The sequence below is a fragment of the Euphorbia lathyris genome, chromosome 9 (assembly GCF_963576675.1).
Source record: "Euphorbia lathyris chromosome 9, ddEupLath1.1, whole genome shotgun sequence".
Lineage (NCBI taxonomy): Eukaryota > Viridiplantae > Streptophyta > Magnoliopsida > Malpighiales > Euphorbiaceae > Euphorbia > Euphorbia lathyris.
Window position 1 is genome coordinate 64,443,636 of NC_088918.1, and position 21,857 is coordinate 64,465,492.

Below are 21,857 nucleotides of genomic sequence, written 5' to 3' on the forward strand. Positions count from 1 at the left end.
CTTTAGGTAGTCCAAATAAATTTTTATATGTAGAAAAATCGGTTCGCCTTTTTGATTTACGAACGTCCGTTATCTTATTTTCCCTTCACACCCGATGCCGTTTTGGGTCGGGTGTGACAGCTCTGCTCTCTTGGCTGAGCTTTGGGGAGTTTTTTTTTTATGGGTTATGCTTAGCTTGGTCAAAGGGGTACCGATGGATTATTATGGAAGTAGACTCTTTAGACTTGATAAAGGCAATGGAAGATGAGACGGGGGATCAGCACCCCCAAGCTTGGCTCATCTACAAGTGTAGATTACTCAGAAGTTGGAACTGGAGCGTCAAAATAACATGTGTTTCGTGAATGTAACCATGCTGCTGGCTGGCAGATTTCGCAGAAATGTGTCAGTTGGGCTATCATGAGTATGATGTGCCTCCTCTAGGCCTCCAGGTTATTCTTGAGGATGACCGGCTAGGCAGGTCTTCCAGAAGAATAGAAGTTTCCTTACTAGTTTTTTTTTTTTGTTTTGCTTTGGGCTATGCCTTCCTTTTTTATATTATTATTATTGGTTTTTAATAAATTTATTATTATTATTATTATATATATATATATATATATATATATATATATATAACAGACAAAACAAGAACAAACAGCAACAGAACCGAAAAAAATAATCAAGAAGCCAGAAGCCTCAAACAGGGCCTGCCTGCACGATTTTCATAAAGAAGAGGAGATAACAAGACATGAGCTGTCTGTAACACCGTAATACATGGCGCCAGACCGATAGCAGAACGGATAAGGAAATCCGCATACTTACTACACTCCCTGTAGATGTGGCACACTACAATATTCTGAAACCGAGATATAAAGGATTTAATATCTCGAATTAAAGCAGGAACCGGATTTAAACCAAGACATAACAGATTTATTATTATATATATAATTGTCTGTATTTGGGACAAAAATGAAAATATATTGCTCATTGAAATTCCCCATCCCGAAATTGAAAGGGAAAATTTTCTCACCATTCCCACCTTGCACAAAATAATTCCCTGATTCATTTCTCAACTTCTGTTTTTGAAATATGAAATTGTATTTGTATTGTATAAATTCAAAATTTTCGAAGTAGGAGAAGAATAGAATTCTTAAAAAAAAAATAAAAATAGAATATGTAGTTATTTTTAGTGGGTTACTAAACCTAGCCACTAATTCCCACCTCTAGCCCCTAGAATTGACCGAAATACCCTTTGGACTAAATTTCAAAAATTCCAAAACCTCTCAAGAACCCTAAACGTTTTTTGCTCAAATCCGGACAATACATTGAGCCGAATCATGGATGGCGACAGAAGACGTAAAGGAAAAGATAAAGTGGTAAGATTCACCGCTTTATTTCGTTGAATTCGAGCTCGTAACGAATCTGTGTTGTTTTTGTTGGAATTCGCCGGAATCGCAGGTCGGGCGTATGAGTATCACGCCCTCCCTGCGGTTCGGGCGTATGAGTATCACACCCTACCAATGGTGAGGGCGTGATAGCCATACGCCCTCACCAACGGTAGGGCGTGATACTCATACGCCCGAACCGCATGGAGGGCGTGGTGATATCACGCCCGAACCATTGGCAGGGCGTGATTCTCATACGCCCTACCAATGGTTCGGGCGTGATTCCCTTACGCACACGTGGGTTTTTAAATTTTATATTATTTAAAATTTTATTAATTTTAGTTTAATTTATATTATTTAAAATTTTATTAATTTTAGTTTAATTTTAGTATAGTATTAGCATGATTTTTACAATTTTATTAATTTAGGGTAATTTTATAATTTTGGTATAAATTGATTAAAACTTTAGTATAATTTATTATAATTTTATAATTATAGTATATTTACAATTTTATTAATTTAGTATAATTTTTTTATGTAGACGGAGCGGCCTACTAGGGGTGGAAAATCCATCCCGTCATCTGCTCGTCGTCTAGATATGGACGACGAGGATGATACACCACGCCAAACGAGATTGCGTGGTGTAGATGTATCTAGTCGTTGGCTGAGAGGGGCTGCGACGGAGCAGTTGAGGAGGGGGCCGATTGCGGATCAGGCCGATATTCATGACGCAGAGGGCGCGACTGATTTTGATGACAGAGAGCCCGGTAGCGATTCTTTGCAGGACTACCTCGATGTGGCAGCCCGGACAGTGCGACAGTCCGCTGTTGCACATGATCGCGAGGTTGAGGAGAGCGATGAGCAGCCGACCCCGGGGAGACAGCCGACCCAGTGCGTAGGAGGTCGTTTTGCGGGTACAGGTATTTTTTAGTATAATTTAGTATTTTTTAGTATAATTTAGTATTTTTTAGTATAATCTAGTATAATTGAGTATTTTTTAGTATAATTTAGTATTTTTTAGTATAATTTAGTATTTATAGTATAATCTAGTATTTTTAGTATAATCTAGTATAATTTAGTATTTATAGTATAATCTAGTATTTTTAGTATAATCTAGTATAATTGAGTATAATTAAGTATAATCTAGTATAATTGAGTATAATTGAGTATAATTGAGTATTTTTTAGTATAATTTAGTATTTTTTAGTATTTTTTAGTATAATTTAGTATTTATAGTATAATGTAGTATTTTTAGTATAATTTTGTATAATCTAGTATAATTGAGTATAATTGAGTATTTTTTTAGTATTTTTTAGTATAATTTAGTATTTTTTTAGTATAATTTAGTATAATCTAGTATAATTTTGTATAATTTTATAATTATCAGGGACAAGCAAACGTTCCAAAGCTAGTGAGGACGAGAGCTGGGTAGTTACTGGACCGGTTGCTGGTGGTCCCTTTGATGGTTCCGTGATTCCTAGTTTCTAGGACATGTTGCCTCACGGATGTTGGGAGGGGAGATTCGGTCGTTTCTGACATGCTATAATAGATCAGCAGCATGCAAAGATTTGTGTCAGTGGTTTTCTGATGCGTCACCCGAGGTAAGCATAATATAGTGTGTCAACATTTATTGTAATTCGTATTTTTAACTATAAACATACAAAACATTCTGTAATTTTATAATTTTATGTGTCATTTTACAGATGAGGGAGATGATCGAGAGGACTGGTTTGTCCCACCTTCCACGTGCCATGTTCAGGAACCTCGACACTCCGCTATTGACTGCGTTCGTGGAGCGGTGGCAGCCTGATACGAACTCCTTCCACATGCCGTTCGGTGAGATGACTATCCAGCTGCATGATGTGTGGCACATTCTTCGGATCCCGATCGACGGTCAGATGGTGTCCGAGTCTCCCCCTGTTGACTCGCTTCATGCCATGTGCATGATGATGTTTGGGGTGAGTCAGGCTGAGCTTCTATTGCCGACTAGTCGTTTATGGTCAGGTGGAGGTGTATTTGTTGCGGCTGTACAGAGGCTACTGGGTGAGGGTAGGGATGACGCTACTCGGGCAGCGGCGTGGATGTGGCTTATGCTTGGATCCACTCTGTTTGTTGACAAGAGTGGAGATAGGATTAGGCCGGCCCATCTTCATGAGGTTTACAGCGGTGTCAGCGGGGCAGCTGGACTATCATGGGGGTCTGCCACATTAGCCATGTTGTACCGGCAGCTGGGGATAGCGAGCAGAGGAGATTGCTCCGGTATATGCGGATGTTTGACCCTACTGCAGGCATAGATATATGAGTATTTTTCGGTTTTCCGGCCGCATAGAGGAGCTCACCTGATCCCAGCTGACCATGCCCGTGCACTGAGATGGGAGGTCGGGGTTCCAGGCAAGACGACCGCCCGACTAGATACCTTTCGGGGGCAGCTGGATCGTATGACGACGGCAGAGGTATTTTATAAAATTCTAGAATTTATTTAATTATTATTTATAGTATATTATTTGTATAATTGAGTACTACTTTTTTCCAGGTGACGTGGTTGCCTTATGGTCCTGTCGCTGATGATGATCGGCTTCGGGTGTCCTACGCCGGTTGGATACGGTGTAGAGACATCGTCGAGCCGTATATGCCCGACCGAGCGCTGCGACAGGTCGGATATACTCAGCCTATCCCAGCTGAGCGTATTAGACCTGATAAAACAGTACGATCATGGAAGTCGTTATCGTACAAGCTCACGCATTCCTTAGTCACAGTTGAGGACACCTGGTGGAGATTTCCATCGGCTCGGGGCATCGATCGGAGGAGATGCCGACCAGTCGGATACGATCCCACTGCATGTGATCCTGCTTATATGGATTGGTATATGCAGTATTCGCATCCCCATCTCCTTCATGCACCACAGGCTGGACCGGTACAGCATTCTCGCGCCAACAGCGAATTGGTAAGTTTATTATTTTTTAATATTATTATTTTGTATTGGTTTATATGTGTTTAATTTTAAATATTTATTTATACATTTTTTTTTTGCAATGGGTTAGCTGGTTGTGGCGTGTCACCCAACTAGCGGCTACCCACCGATCTGACGAGGATGTTCCACTCATTAAGAGGGAGATGGATGAGTTTATGGATGCGTGGCGTCGGGCGAACTAGATTATTTTTTTTTAAACTTCATACATTTGAACACTTTTTGTTGTATATATTACGTTTATAAATGTTTATGTTTATTAATGTTTATTTTAATTTTAGGTAAATTCCAAAAAAAAACCCTGTAGTTTGGCCGATTTCCAAAAAAACCCCTGTGGTTTGTTTTTACCAAAAAAAAGGAGCGTGGTTTACGCCGTTACCCGAAAAACGAAAAATGGATTAACAGTGTTAAAAAGCTGACGTGGCACAGGGGTAAAATTGGAAATTCCTAATTTTTTTAATTTTTTTAATTTTATCTTTTTTCTTTTTTTTCTTTCCTTCTTCTTTTTCTTCTTTCTTTCTTTCTTTTCTTCTTCTTCTTCTTCCTTCCTTCTTCTTCTTCTTCTTCTTCTTTCCTTCTTCCTCCTCCTTCTTTCTTTTCTTCTATTTTTTTTTAAATTTCCGATACCCCTGGAAATTTCCGAAATCTGGAAATTTCCAGATTTTTGGAAAATTTCCAGAAATCTGGAAATTTCCAGATTTCTTCGGAAATTCCCAGATATCCGTCGTTTCCTCCATTACCACCGTTTGGTCCGCTTCCGTCATTGTTTGATCAAGTAATTCTTTCTATGAACGACAAACATATTAAACGCAAACATATTAAACGCAAACATATGAACGACAAATCTTTCTCGTTAAAATTCCACCCACTGATTCTTCTAATCTTCATAATTTAATCCTCCCCCGATTCTCCTTCCATGTCCTCTTCTTCTTCTACATTCAATCTTCACAATTCTACAGGTCATCTCCTCCCCCTCCTCCTCCACCACCCCGCCAACTCCGCCCAACTAATTCGAAATTCAAAAGCAACTAACCCAATCTATGACGAGAGGCGAAGTTTCACAAGTGAGCCAAAATCAGTTAGAACAAACAAGTAGAAACCACGAATCTGGAAATTCCCAGATTTCCGATTTTGGAAATCTGGAATTTCTAGATTTCTCGAGTTCCAGAAATCTGGAAATTTCAGATTTCCAAAATTGGAAATCTGAGATTTCCGATTAAAAAAAAGAAGAAAAAGAGGAAGGAGAAGAGAGAGAGGAAGAAGAAGAAGAAGAAGAAGAAGAAGAAGGAAGGAAGGAAGAAGAAGAAAAGAAAGAAAGAAGAAGAAGAAAAAGAAGAAGGAAAGAAAAAAAGAAAAAAGAGAAAATTAAAAAAATTAAAAAAATTCGGAATTTCCAATTTTACCCCTCATTTTTAACACTGTTAACCCGTTTTCCGTTTTTCGGGTAACGGCGTAAACCACGCTCCTTTTTTTTGGTAAAAACAAACCACAGGGGTTTTTTTGGAAATCGGCCAAACCACAGAGGTTTTTTTTGGAATTTACCCTTTAATTTTTATGTTTTTAAATTTTTTTTGTTAAGTACATTTAACGGACTATTTACGGGTTTAACGGCATATATACGGGATACATAACACATTTTTTTGCTCTCTCGATACACGGGCGTGTGAAGATCACGCTTTCCCGTGTGACCGGGCGTGATAGCCCTACGCCTCACCGAGTGGTCGGGCGTGATACTCATACGTCCGACCACTCGGTGAAGCGTAGGGCTATCACGTCCGGCCACATCACATTTTTTTGCTCTCTCGATACACGGGCGTGTGAAGATCACGCTTTCCCGTGTGACCGGGCGTGATAGCCCTACGCCTCACCGAGTGGTCGGGCGTGATACTCATACGTCCGACCACTCGGTGAAGCGTAGGGCTATCACGCCCGGCCACATGGGAAGGCGTGATGTCCATACGCCCTTGCATCGAGAGAGGAAAAAAAAAGTGATTTTTCCACCCCAAAACCTATGAAAGGGTAATTTCGTCCTTTCACGGGGCTAGGGGTGGGAAAATGGGACTGGGTTTAACAACACCCTATTTTTAACATAATAAATATTAAAAGTAAAATACGAGAAAAAACACATGCACCAGCCGGGAATCAAACTCGGGTCTGTACCGTGGCAGGGTACTATTCTACCACTAGACCACTGGTGCTTCTAATCTTACTTTCTATTCAACTGATTTATAACATGAACTAGAGTTTCTGAAGCTTCCTATCGCTGATAACCGCTGAAAGCCTGAAGCGGAGCTCCACGAATTGCTTCACTTTGCTGGAGATTCTTCACCTGTAAGCTCAATAATTTGGCCATTAGATTCAATGTCTCTCTCAATCCCGACCCAGCTATCCTTCTCTAAAACCCTATCTTCCCAAAATCCATTCTTCCCTTTTAAATTTTCCCACCTCTCCCTTAGCAGCTCACCTGTCCAGCGTAAAACTACAATAATTCGAATGGGCGGCGGCCCCAGAACGTATCCAGGCGGGGTTTCCAAGTGGCAATGGAAGCGAATGCAGGCAAAGAAAGCTAAACAGCTTCTAAAAGCTCGACTTTCCCGCGAGAGACAAATTTACGAAATGCGTAAGAGGGCGGAGCTCAAGGCCGCTGTTTCAGAGCTAGAGCGACCTTGGGAAGTGGTTCGGAGAGCACCCACTTTGTTCTCTGTTAAAGCGGATGAGCAAGTTAAAGTTTTGGCCGATCGTTTCCAGAAACCAGGGGGTTTCGATATGTGGACGGAGAGGGACGGACCCCAGCTATTTGAGACTCCCGATGGTTTCCCCTCTGCCAGGTTCTTTCCTAAAGGTGTTGTTCACAGTATTAAACCTTATGGTGTAATTTCTGGGAATCGTGATTTTGGTGATGAAAATTTGGATTCTGCTTTAGATAGTGAAATTGAAAGCGAAAATGAATTGATAAACACACTAGGTAGGGAAATGGGAAGAGATGGGAATCGTAGAAATGGTGTGTCAGTAAATGGGAAATTGAGGGGTCGTGAGTTGCACATTGGAAGGAAAAACAATGATGTGGATTTGTTGGGAATGGAAGACAATCCAGATTCAGAGAGCGAATTTGAAAAGAATTCTTCTGGAAAATGGGACACAGAGATGAAGAGTAGAAGCAGAAATGGTGGTAAATTTAGGAAGCAGGGTAATGGAAATAGATTTAGGGGTGGCTTAGGTTCACTAAATTCAGGGCAAGTTGGTTCAGGTAGAAAGCAAAGAGGAGATGGTGCATTGGTACGAGGTGGTGATACTAGGACCAATACTCGTAATAATGATTATAGAACTGGTCGGCGCAATGGCAATGGAACTGACAATGGCAATGGCAATAGCATTCGTAATTCAAGATACTCCAAAGCTGAAGTTTTTGATATGGATTTACAACATGATGGGAGTTATGGATTTGAAGCCAAAACCAGGCAGTTAAGGTCTAAGAATGCTGGCAATTAATGTATCTGCAGTTGAGACGACTACTCAGGGTATCATTGTTGGTACTTGATGTGAAGATGTCAACAACTGGAAAACCAGCAGGTAATAGTTGTAATTTTCTCAAGTATATTCACATGTATAAATGTATGTATTATGTTTTTTTTTTCAGTTTAGTAAAGCTGTATATTTTGGTTTTTCATATAATTAATTGGAGATTTAGCCTGATTTTAGCATTTGGTACTCTATTTGTTCTTTTATATCTTGCTTTAAATAGATTTACATGAATGAAGAATTGAAGATATTATGAAGTTGAAGATACATAACATTAGTTGGTTTGTCAGATTGCACAAAGTTCATTGTATAATTATTAACCTGCAATCTGCAACATAAGAGATCAGTAGAGAAATAATAAAATCTGCAACCTGCTGCAACATTAGTTGGTTTGTCAAATTGCATAAAGTTCATTGAGGCGATACTAGCATAGACAGAGAGATTAATCCACATCCTCTTCCTCCGCTTAATAAGCTTAATACATCATGAGCCGGCCCCTGAACTTGGTCTAGAAAACCAGTTGCCCCCCTGAACTTACTTAGTGTCTGATTAGCCTCCTAAACTTGCTTAAAATGACATGATTAACTCATTAAAGTGACATGATTAACTCAAGTCTACTTTGCAAAACAAGTGAGGATTTAGACAATGTGAAATGTATATCACTTTAAGCAAGTTTAGGGGGCCAATAGATCACTATAAGTAAATTCAGGGAGGCAATATGTTACTTTAAATAAACTCATGTGGCCAATAGGTCATTTTAAACAAGTTCAAAGGGCTAACGAGAAACTTTATAAATTCTAGGAAGCCTATCAGTTTTTGGGCCAAGTTCAAGGGGGCCTGATGTATTGAGCCCCCTCTTCCTCCTTCCTTCCGCCACCTTAGAGGATGAGCCATGAGTATATGTCTCTTATGGCCTTTCTGTTTGTTGATGCATGTAGTCAAGGTTAGAGAGCTGAGTTTTGAAGCAGCAGCAGCAACAACAACAACAACAACAAAGCCTTAGTCCCGAAATGATTCGGGGTCGGCTAACATGAACCATCATATAAAACCGTGAAAATCAAGTCGTGTCAGCGACACAGATTCGCTCCCTCCACTCCGTCCTATCCACTACCATATTTTCCTCAATTCCCAATAAACTCATATCACTCTCGATCACCCTCCTCCAAGTTTGCTTAGGTCTTCCCCTACCCCTCACCACTACATCCCTTTGCCACTCTTCGGTTCTCCTAACCGGCGCATCAAGCGCTCTACGTCTCACATGGCCAAACCACCTTAGTCGGTTTTCTCTCATTTTATTCTCAATAGATGTAACCCCTACTTTTGTCCTAATTATTTCATTACGCACCCGGTCCTTTCTCGTGTGACCACACATCCATCTCAACATACGCATCTCCGCCACCGACATCTTATGGATGTGGCAGTGTTTCACTGCCCAACACTCCGTACCATATAACAATGCTGGTCTAATTGCCGTCCGGTAGAATTTTCCCTTCAATCTATTAGGCATGCCGGGATCACAAAGGAAACCCGTAGCACTCTTCCACTTCGACCAACCAGCTTTAATCCTATGGGCAACATCTCCATCTACTTCTCCATCCGTTTGGATAATAGATCCTAAATACCGGAAGCAATCCGAGGCCTGAACAACTCTCCCATCTAGGGTGATTGTCCCTGCCTCCCTACTCCTACGGCCGCTAAACTTACACTCCAAATATTCTGTCTTACTTCGACTCAACTTAAAGCCTCTAGATTCTAGAGTTTGCCTCCATAGTTCCAACTTCATCTCCACTCCTTCTTTCGTCTCATCAACCAACACAATATCATCTGCAAACAGCATGCACCGTGGTATACCATCTTGAAGTGAACTTGTTAGTTCATCCATAACGATGGCAAAAAGAAATGGGCTTAGTGCGGAACCTTGATGCACTCCAATCGTAATAGGAAACTCTTCAGTTTTCCCAACACTAGTACGTACACTCGTGCATACTCCCTCATACATGTCCTTTATGATGTCAATATATTTCCGCGAAATGCCTTTCCTTATCAAGGCCCACCAAAGTACTTCCCTTGGTACCTTATCATATGCTTTCTCCAAGTCAATGAAAACCATATGCAAGTCTTTCTTCTTATTTCGATAGTGCTCCATTAATTCTCTCATTAGATGGATGGCTTCCATAGTTGATCTTCCCGGCATAAAGCCAAACTGGTTTTCCGAGATCTTCACCGTCCTCCTTAGCCTTTGTTCAATCACTCGCTCCCAAAGTTTCATAGTGTGACTCATTAATTTGATTCCCCGATAGTTGGCACAATCTTGGACATCGCCTTTGTTCTTATACAAAGGGATTAAGGTACTTTTCCTCCATTCTGATGGCATCAACGGGTTAAAAAATTTCAACTGCTAATCGAGTGGTTGAAGACTTGTCGGCATTAGGAAGAGTTGTTTGCTGACTTAAATATGGGGTCAAAACAGGAAATCATAGCATGATATGTTCATGATTCAGATTAGCATGATAGGATGCTCATCTTGAGATATATATCCTAATTTGGCGCAATAAAACTGCTCCAATAATGGTTTATAAATGCTAAAACTATCAGCATTAACTCCATTAAACATGATTTAACCCACTTGAATGCATAGTAAAGCTAGTGGTACTTTGCAAGAAAATATTAGCTTGTGATTACCATATATGTAAATTATGTATTCAACATCAGAAAAATAGGCATATTTTCTAGTTATGTCCATGACAGAAAACACAATTTAGCTACACGAATTAAAAGATACAGTATATAAACAGTAATAATCCGTGTCTTTAATCTGGATTTTTGCACTGGATGAGCAAATAATGTGAGCGTCATGATCAGCAAAAGGTTTGAATAGGATACATCATACATCCAATCCAAGATCAGAATGATCTTCTTTTAGATATTAATGTATCTTTTACCAAAGCGTTGAGGAGATAGTTTTTTCTTCCACTTGAAGGGGGTCAGCTCTCATCATGTTCAAGAGATCAAGATAACCCCATTGGACTCATCCATCCACACCTAGTTTTCATGTAGTTGCTATGCTAATTAGAGGGCGAGCCTTGGCGCAACGGTAAACGTTGTTGTCGTGTGACCAAGAGGTCACGGGTTCGAGTCTTAGGAGCGGCCTCTTGCCAAATAAATTGGCAGGGGAAGGCTTGCCCCCAATACACCCTTGTGGTGGGACCCCTCCCGGGACCCTCGCTCAGCGGGGACGCGTAGTGCGACCGGGCCGCCCTTTTTTTTATTATCAATCATCTCCCATGAAATGGTATATATCTCTCTTTTTATTGGTCGGGTGCATTACTCCAAGAGTACATTAGAATTTCTCTTCTCCATTAATACAGAAAGCCTTGAATCTGCAGAATAAGAGGTTTAGAGTGCAAATACATTTGAGTAATTTCCTATTAATTGGAATCATAATATCTGCATACTAAAAATTTTAAGGTCTGGTATCCTAATCTGTGTAGGTATTTTCATAGGTTTGTTCATTATTGTTATTATTTTTACTTTTTTAATGATATATTGGCTCTTCATCACGCATAAGCATTTAACTTATCATTTTATATGTGTAGCCTTTTTCAGTTCTATGCTTATCCTGCAGCAGTCTTGTGCTAGTGATGCCTCCAAAATATGCAATTTAATAGGAAATTCCCAGTAACCTGTATTAAGCTGCATTAATGATTAGTAGGAATTCCAGTACTCTTTGTTGTCTTTTGAATGTATGTTGTTGTGCAAAGACCAAGTTTCTGACATTTAATTTTCAACCTTAGCTATTGCAGTTTTGTCATATAACATTAGTGTTTCCATAGTACTTGCATTGATTTCCTGGAGACAGCTAATTCTGTGTCCAGTGAGAGAGCTATTTGATGAATTCTCTATCCGCATTATGAAATTTGCAAGGGGAAAAATGAAGAAGAAAAGAACATGAAATGATGAGAAATCTCAGAATGATAGTACAGTTTCAAACTGTTCTATGATACCACCTTAAATTAGTTGACCATCTTTTTGTGGGGCTATTGTCTGCCCCTAAATTAGTGCCATGATGATGTTGCATATGTTTCTAATTTAGAGATGATTGCATTATTTGTACTTTTGTTTGCCATTTGTCTCTCTTATTATCCTTTCCGTCCTTATCTCTCTCTGTCCCCCTCGCCAACTAAGATACATAATACTCCCTCTTTTGATACCATCTATACACTTTTGATAACTCAAATTTGCCCTATCAAGAGAGGTTTTGTATTAATTCAAACAATACTATAATTCAATCATAATAATTAACAAGAAAGAGAAGTTTGGTACCAGAAGTAGAGTTTTAGAAGAGGAGTGTTAAGAGTAGATTATTCATTTTAATAGTCTAATTAAATACTTAATTGGTCCTGATGAAAAATTTTAAACACTTCAAACGAGATGTAAAAAGTAATGGAGTAATTCTAGAAGAGGTTATGCTGCTGGATTTTTCTTTTTGCAATAGAGATGCTGTCTTTAATCTGGTTTTTTGCACTGGATGAGCAAATAATGTGAGCGTCATGATCAGCAAAAGGTTTGAATAGGATACATCATACATCCAATCCAAGATCAGAATGATCTTCTTTTAGATATTAATGTATCTTTTACCAAAGCGTTGAGGAGATAGTTTTTTCTTCCACTTGAAGGGGGTCAGCTCTCATCATGTTCAAGAGATCAAGATAACCCCATTGGACTCATCCATCCACACCTAGTTTTCATGTAGTTGCTATGCTAATTAGAGGGCGAGCCTTGGCGCAACGGTAAACGTTGTTGTCGTGTGACCAAGAGGTCACGGGTTCGAGTCTTAGGAGCAGCCTCTTGCCAAATAAATTGGCAGGAGAAGGCTTGCCCCCAGTACACCCTTGTGGTGGGACCCCTTCCCGGACTCTCGCTCAGCGGGGACGCGTAGTGCGACCGGGCCGCTCTTTTTTTTTTGTTTGTTTGTTGAATGTTACAGCAAACTCCGCCTGTGAGGGTCACTTGGTGGCCTTTACAGCCGGTCCCAAGCCCGGACAAAGGAGGAGGGTTGCGGTAGGTTTGTGGCGGCCAGCGTAAAACTTAGCCACATCTTATGACATGAACCATAATATAAATACCGTTGGGGCGTTCCCTACTCAGCGACGCGCTGCACTTCCTAGACCCGGGTGTAGTGATAAATGTGCAAGGGTTGCTAGGTCGTCGCCCCGAAGCGGCGCGCCACCCCAGGACCCGGGGGTGGTGTCAAATATGCAAGGGTTGCGGGTAAATAAGCTAGTCCACGGTAATGGTAGGGGTAAGGGTAGTAGGTTACGCTTTGGGACATGGAACATAGGTTCTTTGACAGGAAGATTAGCTGAAATTGTAGATGTTATGAAGAGGAGGAGAATAAATATATTATGCCTACAAGAAACCAAGTGGGTTGGAGCCAAGGCTAGAGAGATAGCTCATTGGGGTTATAAGCTTTGGTACTCAGGAAAGGATAAGGGTAGAAATGGAGTAGGTATTCTTATTGATAGGGAGTATATTGATGAGGTAGTAGCGGTGTCTAGGAAGAGCGATAGAATTATGAGTGTTAAGCTAGTGATAGGGGATGAGGTTGTGAATGTCATTAGTGCATATGCGCCACAAATAGGATTAGATGTGTCTATAAGACAAGCTTTTTGGGATGACTTAGAGGAAGTGGTGCAACAGGTTCCTAGGGATGAAAAAATGGTACTAGGGGGTGATCTCAATGGACACGTGGGTTCTAGGCGAGATGGGTTTGAGAGTGTTCATGGAGGGTATGGTTTTGGAGATAAGAATGAAGCAGGAAATGATATTTTGGAATTCGCATCAGCCTATGACTTGAGTATCATGAACACATGGTTTATGAAGAGAACATCCCACTTAGTGACTTATCGGAGTGGCGGTAATGCGAGCCAAATTGACTTCTTCTTAGTAAGGAGTGCTTGGAGAAAGAGTTATATTGATTGTAAGGTGATCCCTGGTGAGAGTACGACAACCCAACATAGAGTAGTGGTGCTAGATTTTCGAAGTAGGAAATGTATAAGAAAACAAACACCTCAAGTAGAGACTAAGATTAAGTGGTGGAAATTGCAAGGGGAGAATCAACAAAAATTTGTGGATGAGATGACCAAAAAAGATATTTGGACTTGCAATATGGATTCAGATATAGATTCGATATGGAATAAGATGGAGCATAGTATAAGGGAAGTAGCGAAGGAAGTTCTAGGGGAATCTAAAGGTAGCATGCCACCGGGTAAGGACACATCTTGGTGGACAGAAGAAGTACGACAAGCAGTAAAGAGTAAGAGAGAATCCTATAAACTATTGGGGAAATGTAGGAGTGACGAGAACTGCGAAAAATACAAAGAGGCTAAAAGGGAAGTAAAGAAGGTCATACGAGATGCTAGAGCAAAGGTGAATCGGGATCTGTATACAAGATTGGATACGAAAGAAGGGGAAAGAGACATATATAGAATTGCTCGGATGAGAGATAGGAAGACGCGAGATCTCGGAAAAGTTAAATGTGTGAAGGATGTGGACCAGAAAGTCCTAGTTGGAGATAAGGATATCAAGGAACGATGGAGGTCCTATTTTGATGACTTATTTAATGGAGATCGCCAACAAGATGTTGGAGATATAAGTATCCATCACGATATGATAAATCATGAATGCCTGCGGAGAATTCAAAAGGGTGAAGTCAAAATGGCATTAAGTAAGATGAAGTTGAAGAAAGCAGTAGGACCTGATGGCATCCCTATTGAGATTTGGAGATGTTTGGGAGAAAGAGGAATCGAATGGTTGACGACGTTCTTCAACAAAATTTGGAGAAACAATAAGATGCCATCAGAATGGAGGAAAAGTATCTTAATCCCTTTGTATAAGAACAAAGGCGATGTCCAAGATTGTGCCAACTATCGGGGAATCAAATTAATGAGTCACACTATGAAACTTTGGGAGCGAGTGATTGAACAAAGGCTAAGGAGGACGGTGAAGATCTCGGAAAACCAGTTTGGCTTTATGCCGGGAAGATCAACTATGGAAGCCATCCATCTAATGAGACAATTAATGGAGCACTATCGAAATAAGAAGAAAGACTTGCATATGGTTTTCATTGGCTTGGAGAAAGCATATGATAAGGTACCAAGGGAAGTACTTTGGTGGGCCTTGATAAGGAAAGGCATTTCGCGGAAATATATTGACATCATAAAGGACATGTATGAGGGAGTATGCACGAGTGTACGTACTAGTGTTGGGAAAACTGAAGAGTTTCCTATTACGATTGGAGTGCATCAAGGTTCCGCACTAAGCCCATTTCTTTTTGCCATCGTTATGGATGAACTAACAAGTTCACTTCAAGATGGTATACCATGGTGCATGCTGTTTGCAGATGATATTGTGTTGGTTGATGAGACGAAAGAAGGAGTGGAGATGAAGTTGGAACTATGGAGGCAAACTCTAGAATCTAGAGGTTTTAAGTTGAGTCGAAGTAAGACAGAATATTTGGAGTGTAAGTTTAGCGGCCGTAGGAGTAGGGAGGCAGGGACAATCACCCTAGATGGGAGAGTTGTTCAGGCCTCGGATTGCTTCCGGTATTTAGGATCTATTATCCAAACGGATGGAGAAGTAGATGGAGATGTTGCCCATAGGATTAAAGCTGGTTGGTCGAAGTGGAAGAGTGCTACGGGTTTCCTTTGTGATCCCGGCATGCCTAATAGATTGAAGGGAAAATTCTACCGGACGGCAATTAGACCAGCATTGTTATATGGTACGGAGTGTTGGGCAGTGAAACACTGCCACATCCATAAGATGTCGGTGGCGGAGATGCGTATGTTGAGATGGATGTGTGGTCACACGAGAAAGGACCGGGTGCGTAATGAAATAATTAGGACAAAAGTAGGGGTTACATCTATTGAGAATAAAATGAGAGAAAACCGACTAAGGTGGTTTGGCCATGTGAGACGTAGAGCGCTTGATGCGCCGGTTAGGAGAACCGAAGAGTGGCAAAGGGATGTAGTGGTGAGGGGTAGGGGAAGACCTAAGCAAACTTGGAGGAGGGTGATCGAGAGTGATATGAGTTTATTGGGAATTGAGGAAAATATGGTAGTGGATAGGACGGAGTGGAGGGAGCGAATCTGTGTCGCTGACACGACTTGATTTTCACGGTTTTATATGATGGTTCATGTTAGCCGACCCCGAATCATTTCGGGACTAAGGCTTTGTTGTTGTTGTTGTTGAATGTTACAGCATAGTCAACCCAGCCCAGCAACACTTCCCTCCACAACTTTTCCTCCTAAAGAGTGGTTTAGTGGGCTGTTGCACTCATCTTTGCCCACCCACTTCTACCCATGTTAGTGGGTTCCATTTCAATGAGTTTCTTCCCTAAATTTGACTTTCTTAGCATGAAAGATTTGAGCTTTATCATGTCAATAATTAGTTTTTTGGTGCCCAAGCTAAGACAATTAGTGGGATCCAATGGCAGTGTTCAGATAAGTTCGTCCTTTCCTTAATTTTGAGTTGAAATGTCGATGTGTTTCTTCCATAATCCACGAAGTTCCGTTTTGACTGTATGTATATCCAATTATGCTTTGGTATGATCAGAAGACAGTGAAATTCCATTATCATGTTGCACGTCTCATTTCCTTGCCCATCATGAACATATCCGAGGATGACTTAATGATTATAATGATGCATATCAGCAGCATTGACCTGACCACATGTTTGTACTTGATGATCCCACCATAATGGATGCTTCTGTTCATTCTTTTTTATGCCCTACTAAATTTGACCAGAAGGAGAAGCCATTGTGTTGTGCATTCAAATGGCTACATAATGCATATGTTAAGATGGTCGATTTTTTTATGTTTATCCAACAGGGACATCACTTTGCTGTTGTCATTTCATTGGTCACAAACAGTTGATAACACTACAGGAATTATATAGTGGCTGATCTGATGGGGCATGGAAGCAGACCCTCACAACTTTTCAGTCTACATACAGATTAAAAAGGTATTTTCCCAATGATTTAAGTTTATCAAAACTTTTTAAACCAATCATGTCTGAATTCTTGTGTAGAAGATAAAGAAGCACTATTTGTTTGGCAGGCAGGCTGATTGAATTATCTGAAAATCATTTGTTGAGCTTTAGTGAAGAAAGAAGGAATGGCATCTAATGATTGAAATAGTAATTACATATCTTTATTTAATCTCATTGGATGTTGAATGGAATAATATAATATTTGAGATGAAGGGAAATAATATTGGAGTTGAATGATGAGGGTGCAGCCAGGGAGAGGGAGAGGGAGAGGGAGAGGGGGGGAATAAAATGCTTTTAGATTTGGTAAAGATATGGTTGATAATTGAATAACACACTTCCGCTCTTAAAGGGATTGGATAGAAAGTGAGTGATGCATTAAGTGTTTTTGATTAGTGGACATCAAAAAGATGCACATTACTTCTAATCACGTTTTAATGTAAAACTATTCAATTCTGGAAATGAAAGATACTTTGTTTTGTTTTTTAGTTTACTTTTAAAGTGATGTTGATATGCAAAATTACCTTTGGAAATTGTGAAAATTGGATGGATATGTTAGAAGGAAACTGTCCTAATTGATGATTCAGTTGTGAGCAAAATCAGTCAAAAGTAAAAGCAAAAAGAATCTCTTGACTGTTGTTGTGATTTCATTTGTAAATATGGCATCTCATGGCATGTCCATAGGTTCTTCCTTTTCAGGCCTAGTACATTCTTAGCCCTGAACTTGTTCAGAAAATTACTGTCACTTTCTAAAATCCACCTGTTAGAGCAAATGAGATTTTAGTGAAGTTGTATGAGTAATTGATCACTCTAAGCAAGTTTAAAGACTAAAAGATTATTTAAGAAAGTTTGGAGAGATAACATCTGACTTTTTAAGTAGGTTTTGGAGAGTAGACGTTTTGAAAATAGAAGAGTTAAATTTTTTGGGCAAGCACAATGACCCGTTTTTTTTTTTTTTTTTTTTTTTTTTTTTACACTCAGAATGTATTTCTGGAATACCCACTAATCATTTTGTATCACCTATGCATTCAAATGGTTAAACTAAACCACAGAAAACAAATCAATATAAGTATCAGTTTTATCCTTGAATAGGAGTTGTTATATTAAGCATCATGTCTTCCATGTCACTCGGAGGACCTCCAATTCACATGTGGACACGTATATTGTGACCCCACGTAATAATTAAAATAATGGAGCCTCTTATAAAATATGTGGGTCTGTATTACACATGTCAAAATATATATAACCACGGGGTTGTGGTAGAGTGGTAAAGGCTCATTCCTCTGAATAGAGTCTACTATTTGGTTCTTAAAAGTTAAAATAATTTATTATTTCCATATTTTACATAATACACCGTCTAATTCCTCTATTTTGAAAAACACATTATAAGATCCTATCTTTTATCGATATTAATTCTTTGCTCTTTTTGTCTATTTTTTTTAAATTAATAAAAAAACTTATAATAAATCCATACATTGCAAGGATTTCTTAGTAGTAATAAAAAAGGTATTGCTATATACCGCATCCAAATTTTCTATTATCGCCTCCATTGGACAATTTTGTCCTTGCCATAAAAATTTTTGTCAAAATTGAGAAAAAATTTTTTTGAGAGAAAATTTAAAATTTAGCCTAAACGGATGCGGCATACCGTCCGACCCATGGTCGGAACGGATGCGGCATCCGTTCCCGCCATAGGTCGGGCGGTATGCCGCATCCGTTCCCGCCATGGTGGCCGCCATGGGTCGGATGGTACTCCGCATCCGTTCCCGCCATGGGTCGGGTGGTATGACGCATCCGTTTAGGCCAAATTTTGAAATATGCAAAATCGTAAAAAATTTAGTGAGGAAAAATACTAAATCATGTGACGAAAAATTAAAAATTCTCCTATTTTTTGTGACGAAAAATGCAAAATCGTCATGAAAAATATGTATTATTTTCATGAGTTCTTTGATAAAAAAATATAAATCTTAATGTTTCTGACTCGTAATCATCCATTTTCGAGGTTCGGATTGTCACATATCAATTATTTTCATAATTTTAATTATTGTTGTTCGGGTTTATGATTTTGGAGAGAAAATGCAAAGAAGGTAGAGAGGATTTGAGAAAATTTCACTTTCTTGTTTCAAAAAGTGAGGAGGGTAAATATGTCACAAATGGGCGGTGGACGGGAATTTAGGTGCGGTATATAGCAGCTCACTAAAAAAACAATCCAAATCCAATCCAATTCATAAGGGTTTTTTTTTTTTTTTTTAAATATTAGGATCATATCCGTTGGTGTCTAATTTCTATCAAAGGCTAATAATTTCAAAATGTATTGAGCCACATGGTTCATTGAATAAGGTTGAATTGATTTATTTCATGATCTAAATTAGAGCGTCATCAATGGAATTTATCCGAAAATATTGTGGAATAAAAGAAAAGAGTGTGACTTGATATACAAAGCGGGGACAATGAGACTAAAGTAATACATAGAGTTAAAATGAACTTGTTAATTTACTGTTGATTTTGCTCGGATATTTTTTAATAATTTGTCCGATTTCTCGGTTTAAAGTTCATCGGATACCTTTTAAATAGATTTTTTTTGAATTAAAGCTTTTTACGTACACTAAAAATCAAATTTGAAATCTAACTTCAACAACTTATGGTCTTTAACCACTCAAGTCAACCTTAATTGAAATTTTGTTCTTTTTCTTTTGTAAAAATGATTTTGTATTTTCTTTTTAAATGCCAAACGGTGTTTGATTTTCACTTTAGGAGGCAAATTAGCATTTATCTGTTATATTTTCTAGTGATAGGATATAAAAATATGGTATTGCTTCCGCTAAAAAATAATTTTATCTCTAACATTATAAATGGTATAATTAAGGATCCAATACTTCTAAATTGGGTCGATTTCAGCAATTATTAGTGAAGCATTTAGGCTATGCTTACTTTGTTTTTGACAAAGTAAGTGTTTGTTTTTTCCACCATTCGGCACCATCATTTTATTTAGTCATGAATTCTATTATCTCTGTTGAAGATGTGTGTAATCTTATCATTCGTAGATATACACCTCTATTTTGTACGTGTTGGACAATTTTTTTTTTTTAAATATTTCATCCAACTTATTAACATTCCATCTCTAAATCCATCCGGAAGAAAAACAATACAAAATTATTTCTTTTTAAACCAACTGATATACGAATGATGCAAAATATTTATACTTTTAGCTTATATTTATCAACATTAAACTCTTAATTATATGAAAATTAGAAATATTTTTATACTCTATCCTTGTTTTTTTTATACACAAGTGAAATCAATTATGGAGGTGATTAAATTGAGTTTTTGAGACAATATTGTTATTCTAATTAGTGGTCATCCTTTGAGGGCAAAATAAAAATAGAAAAATGTAAGGTGAGGGTGTATAAGTATAATTATGATGAGATGTAGAGTGGTGAAAGCACCATCAAAGAGTTTGTTTGTGGTCTCCTCAGCTATTATGAGCTTAGAATTGACTAACTCCATGCTTTGCTAATCACCTAATTATTAGAGTTGGAACTACTGTTTCTCTTATATCTTTAAACCTCAACCTCAACCTCTATCTTCTTATCTCTATTCCTATTTCCTTCTTAATGGGATACCATCACATAGCAATTTTCCTAACTAATTTCACATACCAAAATTTCCATGGGATACCATCACCTTTCATGTGTTGTAATATGAATAAGCTTTCTATAACCTCGTTCCTTGTGCTGAAATAATAAGAATAACAGCTGTTCAGAAAGGGGTCGGAGTCCGACGAATCTACACTGATAGTTAAGTTAGCAAGGGTTGAAGAAAGGTTAAAGACAATAAAGATAATGTAGACTGTGTATTGTTTTCATACCTCATGTGGAATATATATCTTACCTATTTATAGTGGCTACCAGGAGTAACTATCATAATCTTGGGAATGTGCCCTAATGAGACATTTGTTGGAAAAATTTGAATAAAATTATTTGTTAATTTTAATACCAACAAACACCTCCTTACATGAACAGTCGTGCCCTTCGTGAACAGTCGTGTTTGTACGTAAACAGTCGTGTCTGTCCGTGTACAGTCGTGTTTGTTCGTGAAATGACATATCCTTCCAAGTTCTATTTATATAGAATGGATTGTCAAATTCAAAAAAAGTCAGAAAAAATACTGTTCTTGAATTTTTCCTGCTCTTTATCTGTTGATAAAGTTCTTGTTTTCCTACTCCGATGATAACTAGGCTACACACGGTTTGAGTTCGCTTGCGTAATCTGTTGTATCGTGGGAGACGATTGTCAATAGCGGCAAGATCTGTCTTAAGGAAACTGCTAATACAGGCCTCAGATTTGTCTATCTCCATTCTTTTTGATTTTCTGTTTACTGTTAATATGTTTTTCTGTGTTCGTTTTACCTTTTGGTTAATCACATCCTACAATCTTAAGACAGATACTGTGTTGTGTGATTTTAAAAAATACATAGAAAAAAGAGTAAGGCAATAATACAGAAGAAAGAAGATAGAAGTATTGATTTTGTGATTTCCAGAAATACACAGAAAAATGCTTATAGAGAGTTTTTTGGTTGGAACAATTTTTAGTTCAATCCAAATTATACTAACTTGGTTTATGGAGTTGAAGCAGCAGCTTTCGGCTAAGTCTAAAAGAAGTTCGTAAGTGAAGATTTCCCATGCTTCTAATATTATACATGTTATATTATGCTTGATATTTCGATTTAGCCATATGTTAATTAAATGGCTAAAAATATTAGAATCATTTTTTAGGTTGCATATTTGGAACTTACTACAAATGGACTGCCTCCTTATTTGTTGCATGTCATGTTTGATTGAGCAAGTCCAAATATGTTTAGATTTTTGCATTATTCTAACCTTGATTAACAACAGATGAGGGATTGTGATATGGTGGAGATAAGGTTTTTCAAGAAGGTTAATTCCTTTTGTCAATGAAAAGGAA

At 38.6% G+C, this 21,857-nt stretch overlaps 2 protein-coding genes across 3 annotated transcripts; both read left to right on the top strand.

The window, feature by feature from the left end:
* Window positions 1-765: 765 nt before the first annotated feature.
* On the top strand, window positions 766-3,781 carry LOC136207073 (protein MAIN-LIKE 2-like). 2 transcript variants are annotated; one of them, XM_065998343.1, is made up of 4 exons: window positions 766-1,352; window positions 1,903-2,281; window positions 2,749-2,962; window positions 3,065-3,781. In XM_065998343.1, exons 3-4 carry the CDS (start codon window positions 2,867-2,869, stop codon window positions 3,653-3,655), a joined length of 687 nt encoding a protein of 228 aa, XP_065854415.1. In that variant the 5' UTR covers window positions 766-1,352; window positions 1,903-2,281; window positions 2,749-2,866; the 3' UTR covers window positions 3,656-3,781. Both variants share the same exon structure in this region, with proteins under 2 accessions (XP_065854415.1, XP_065854416.1).
* Window positions 3,782-6,541: 2,760 nt separating this feature from the next.
* LOC136206648 (probable DEAD-box ATP-dependent RNA helicase 48) lies at window positions 6,542-17,381 on the top strand. Its single transcript, XM_065997793.1, has 3 exons — window positions 6,542-7,899; window positions 16,737-16,869; window positions 16,965-17,381. The coding sequence occupies exon 1, from the start codon at window positions 6,691-6,693 to the stop codon at window positions 7,816-7,818; it is 1,128 nt and encodes a 375-aa protein (XP_065853865.1). The 5' UTR covers window positions 6,542-6,690; the 3' UTR covers window positions 7,819-7,899; window positions 16,737-16,869; window positions 16,965-17,381.
* The last annotated feature ends 4,476 nt before the right edge of the window (window positions 17,382-21,857 follow it).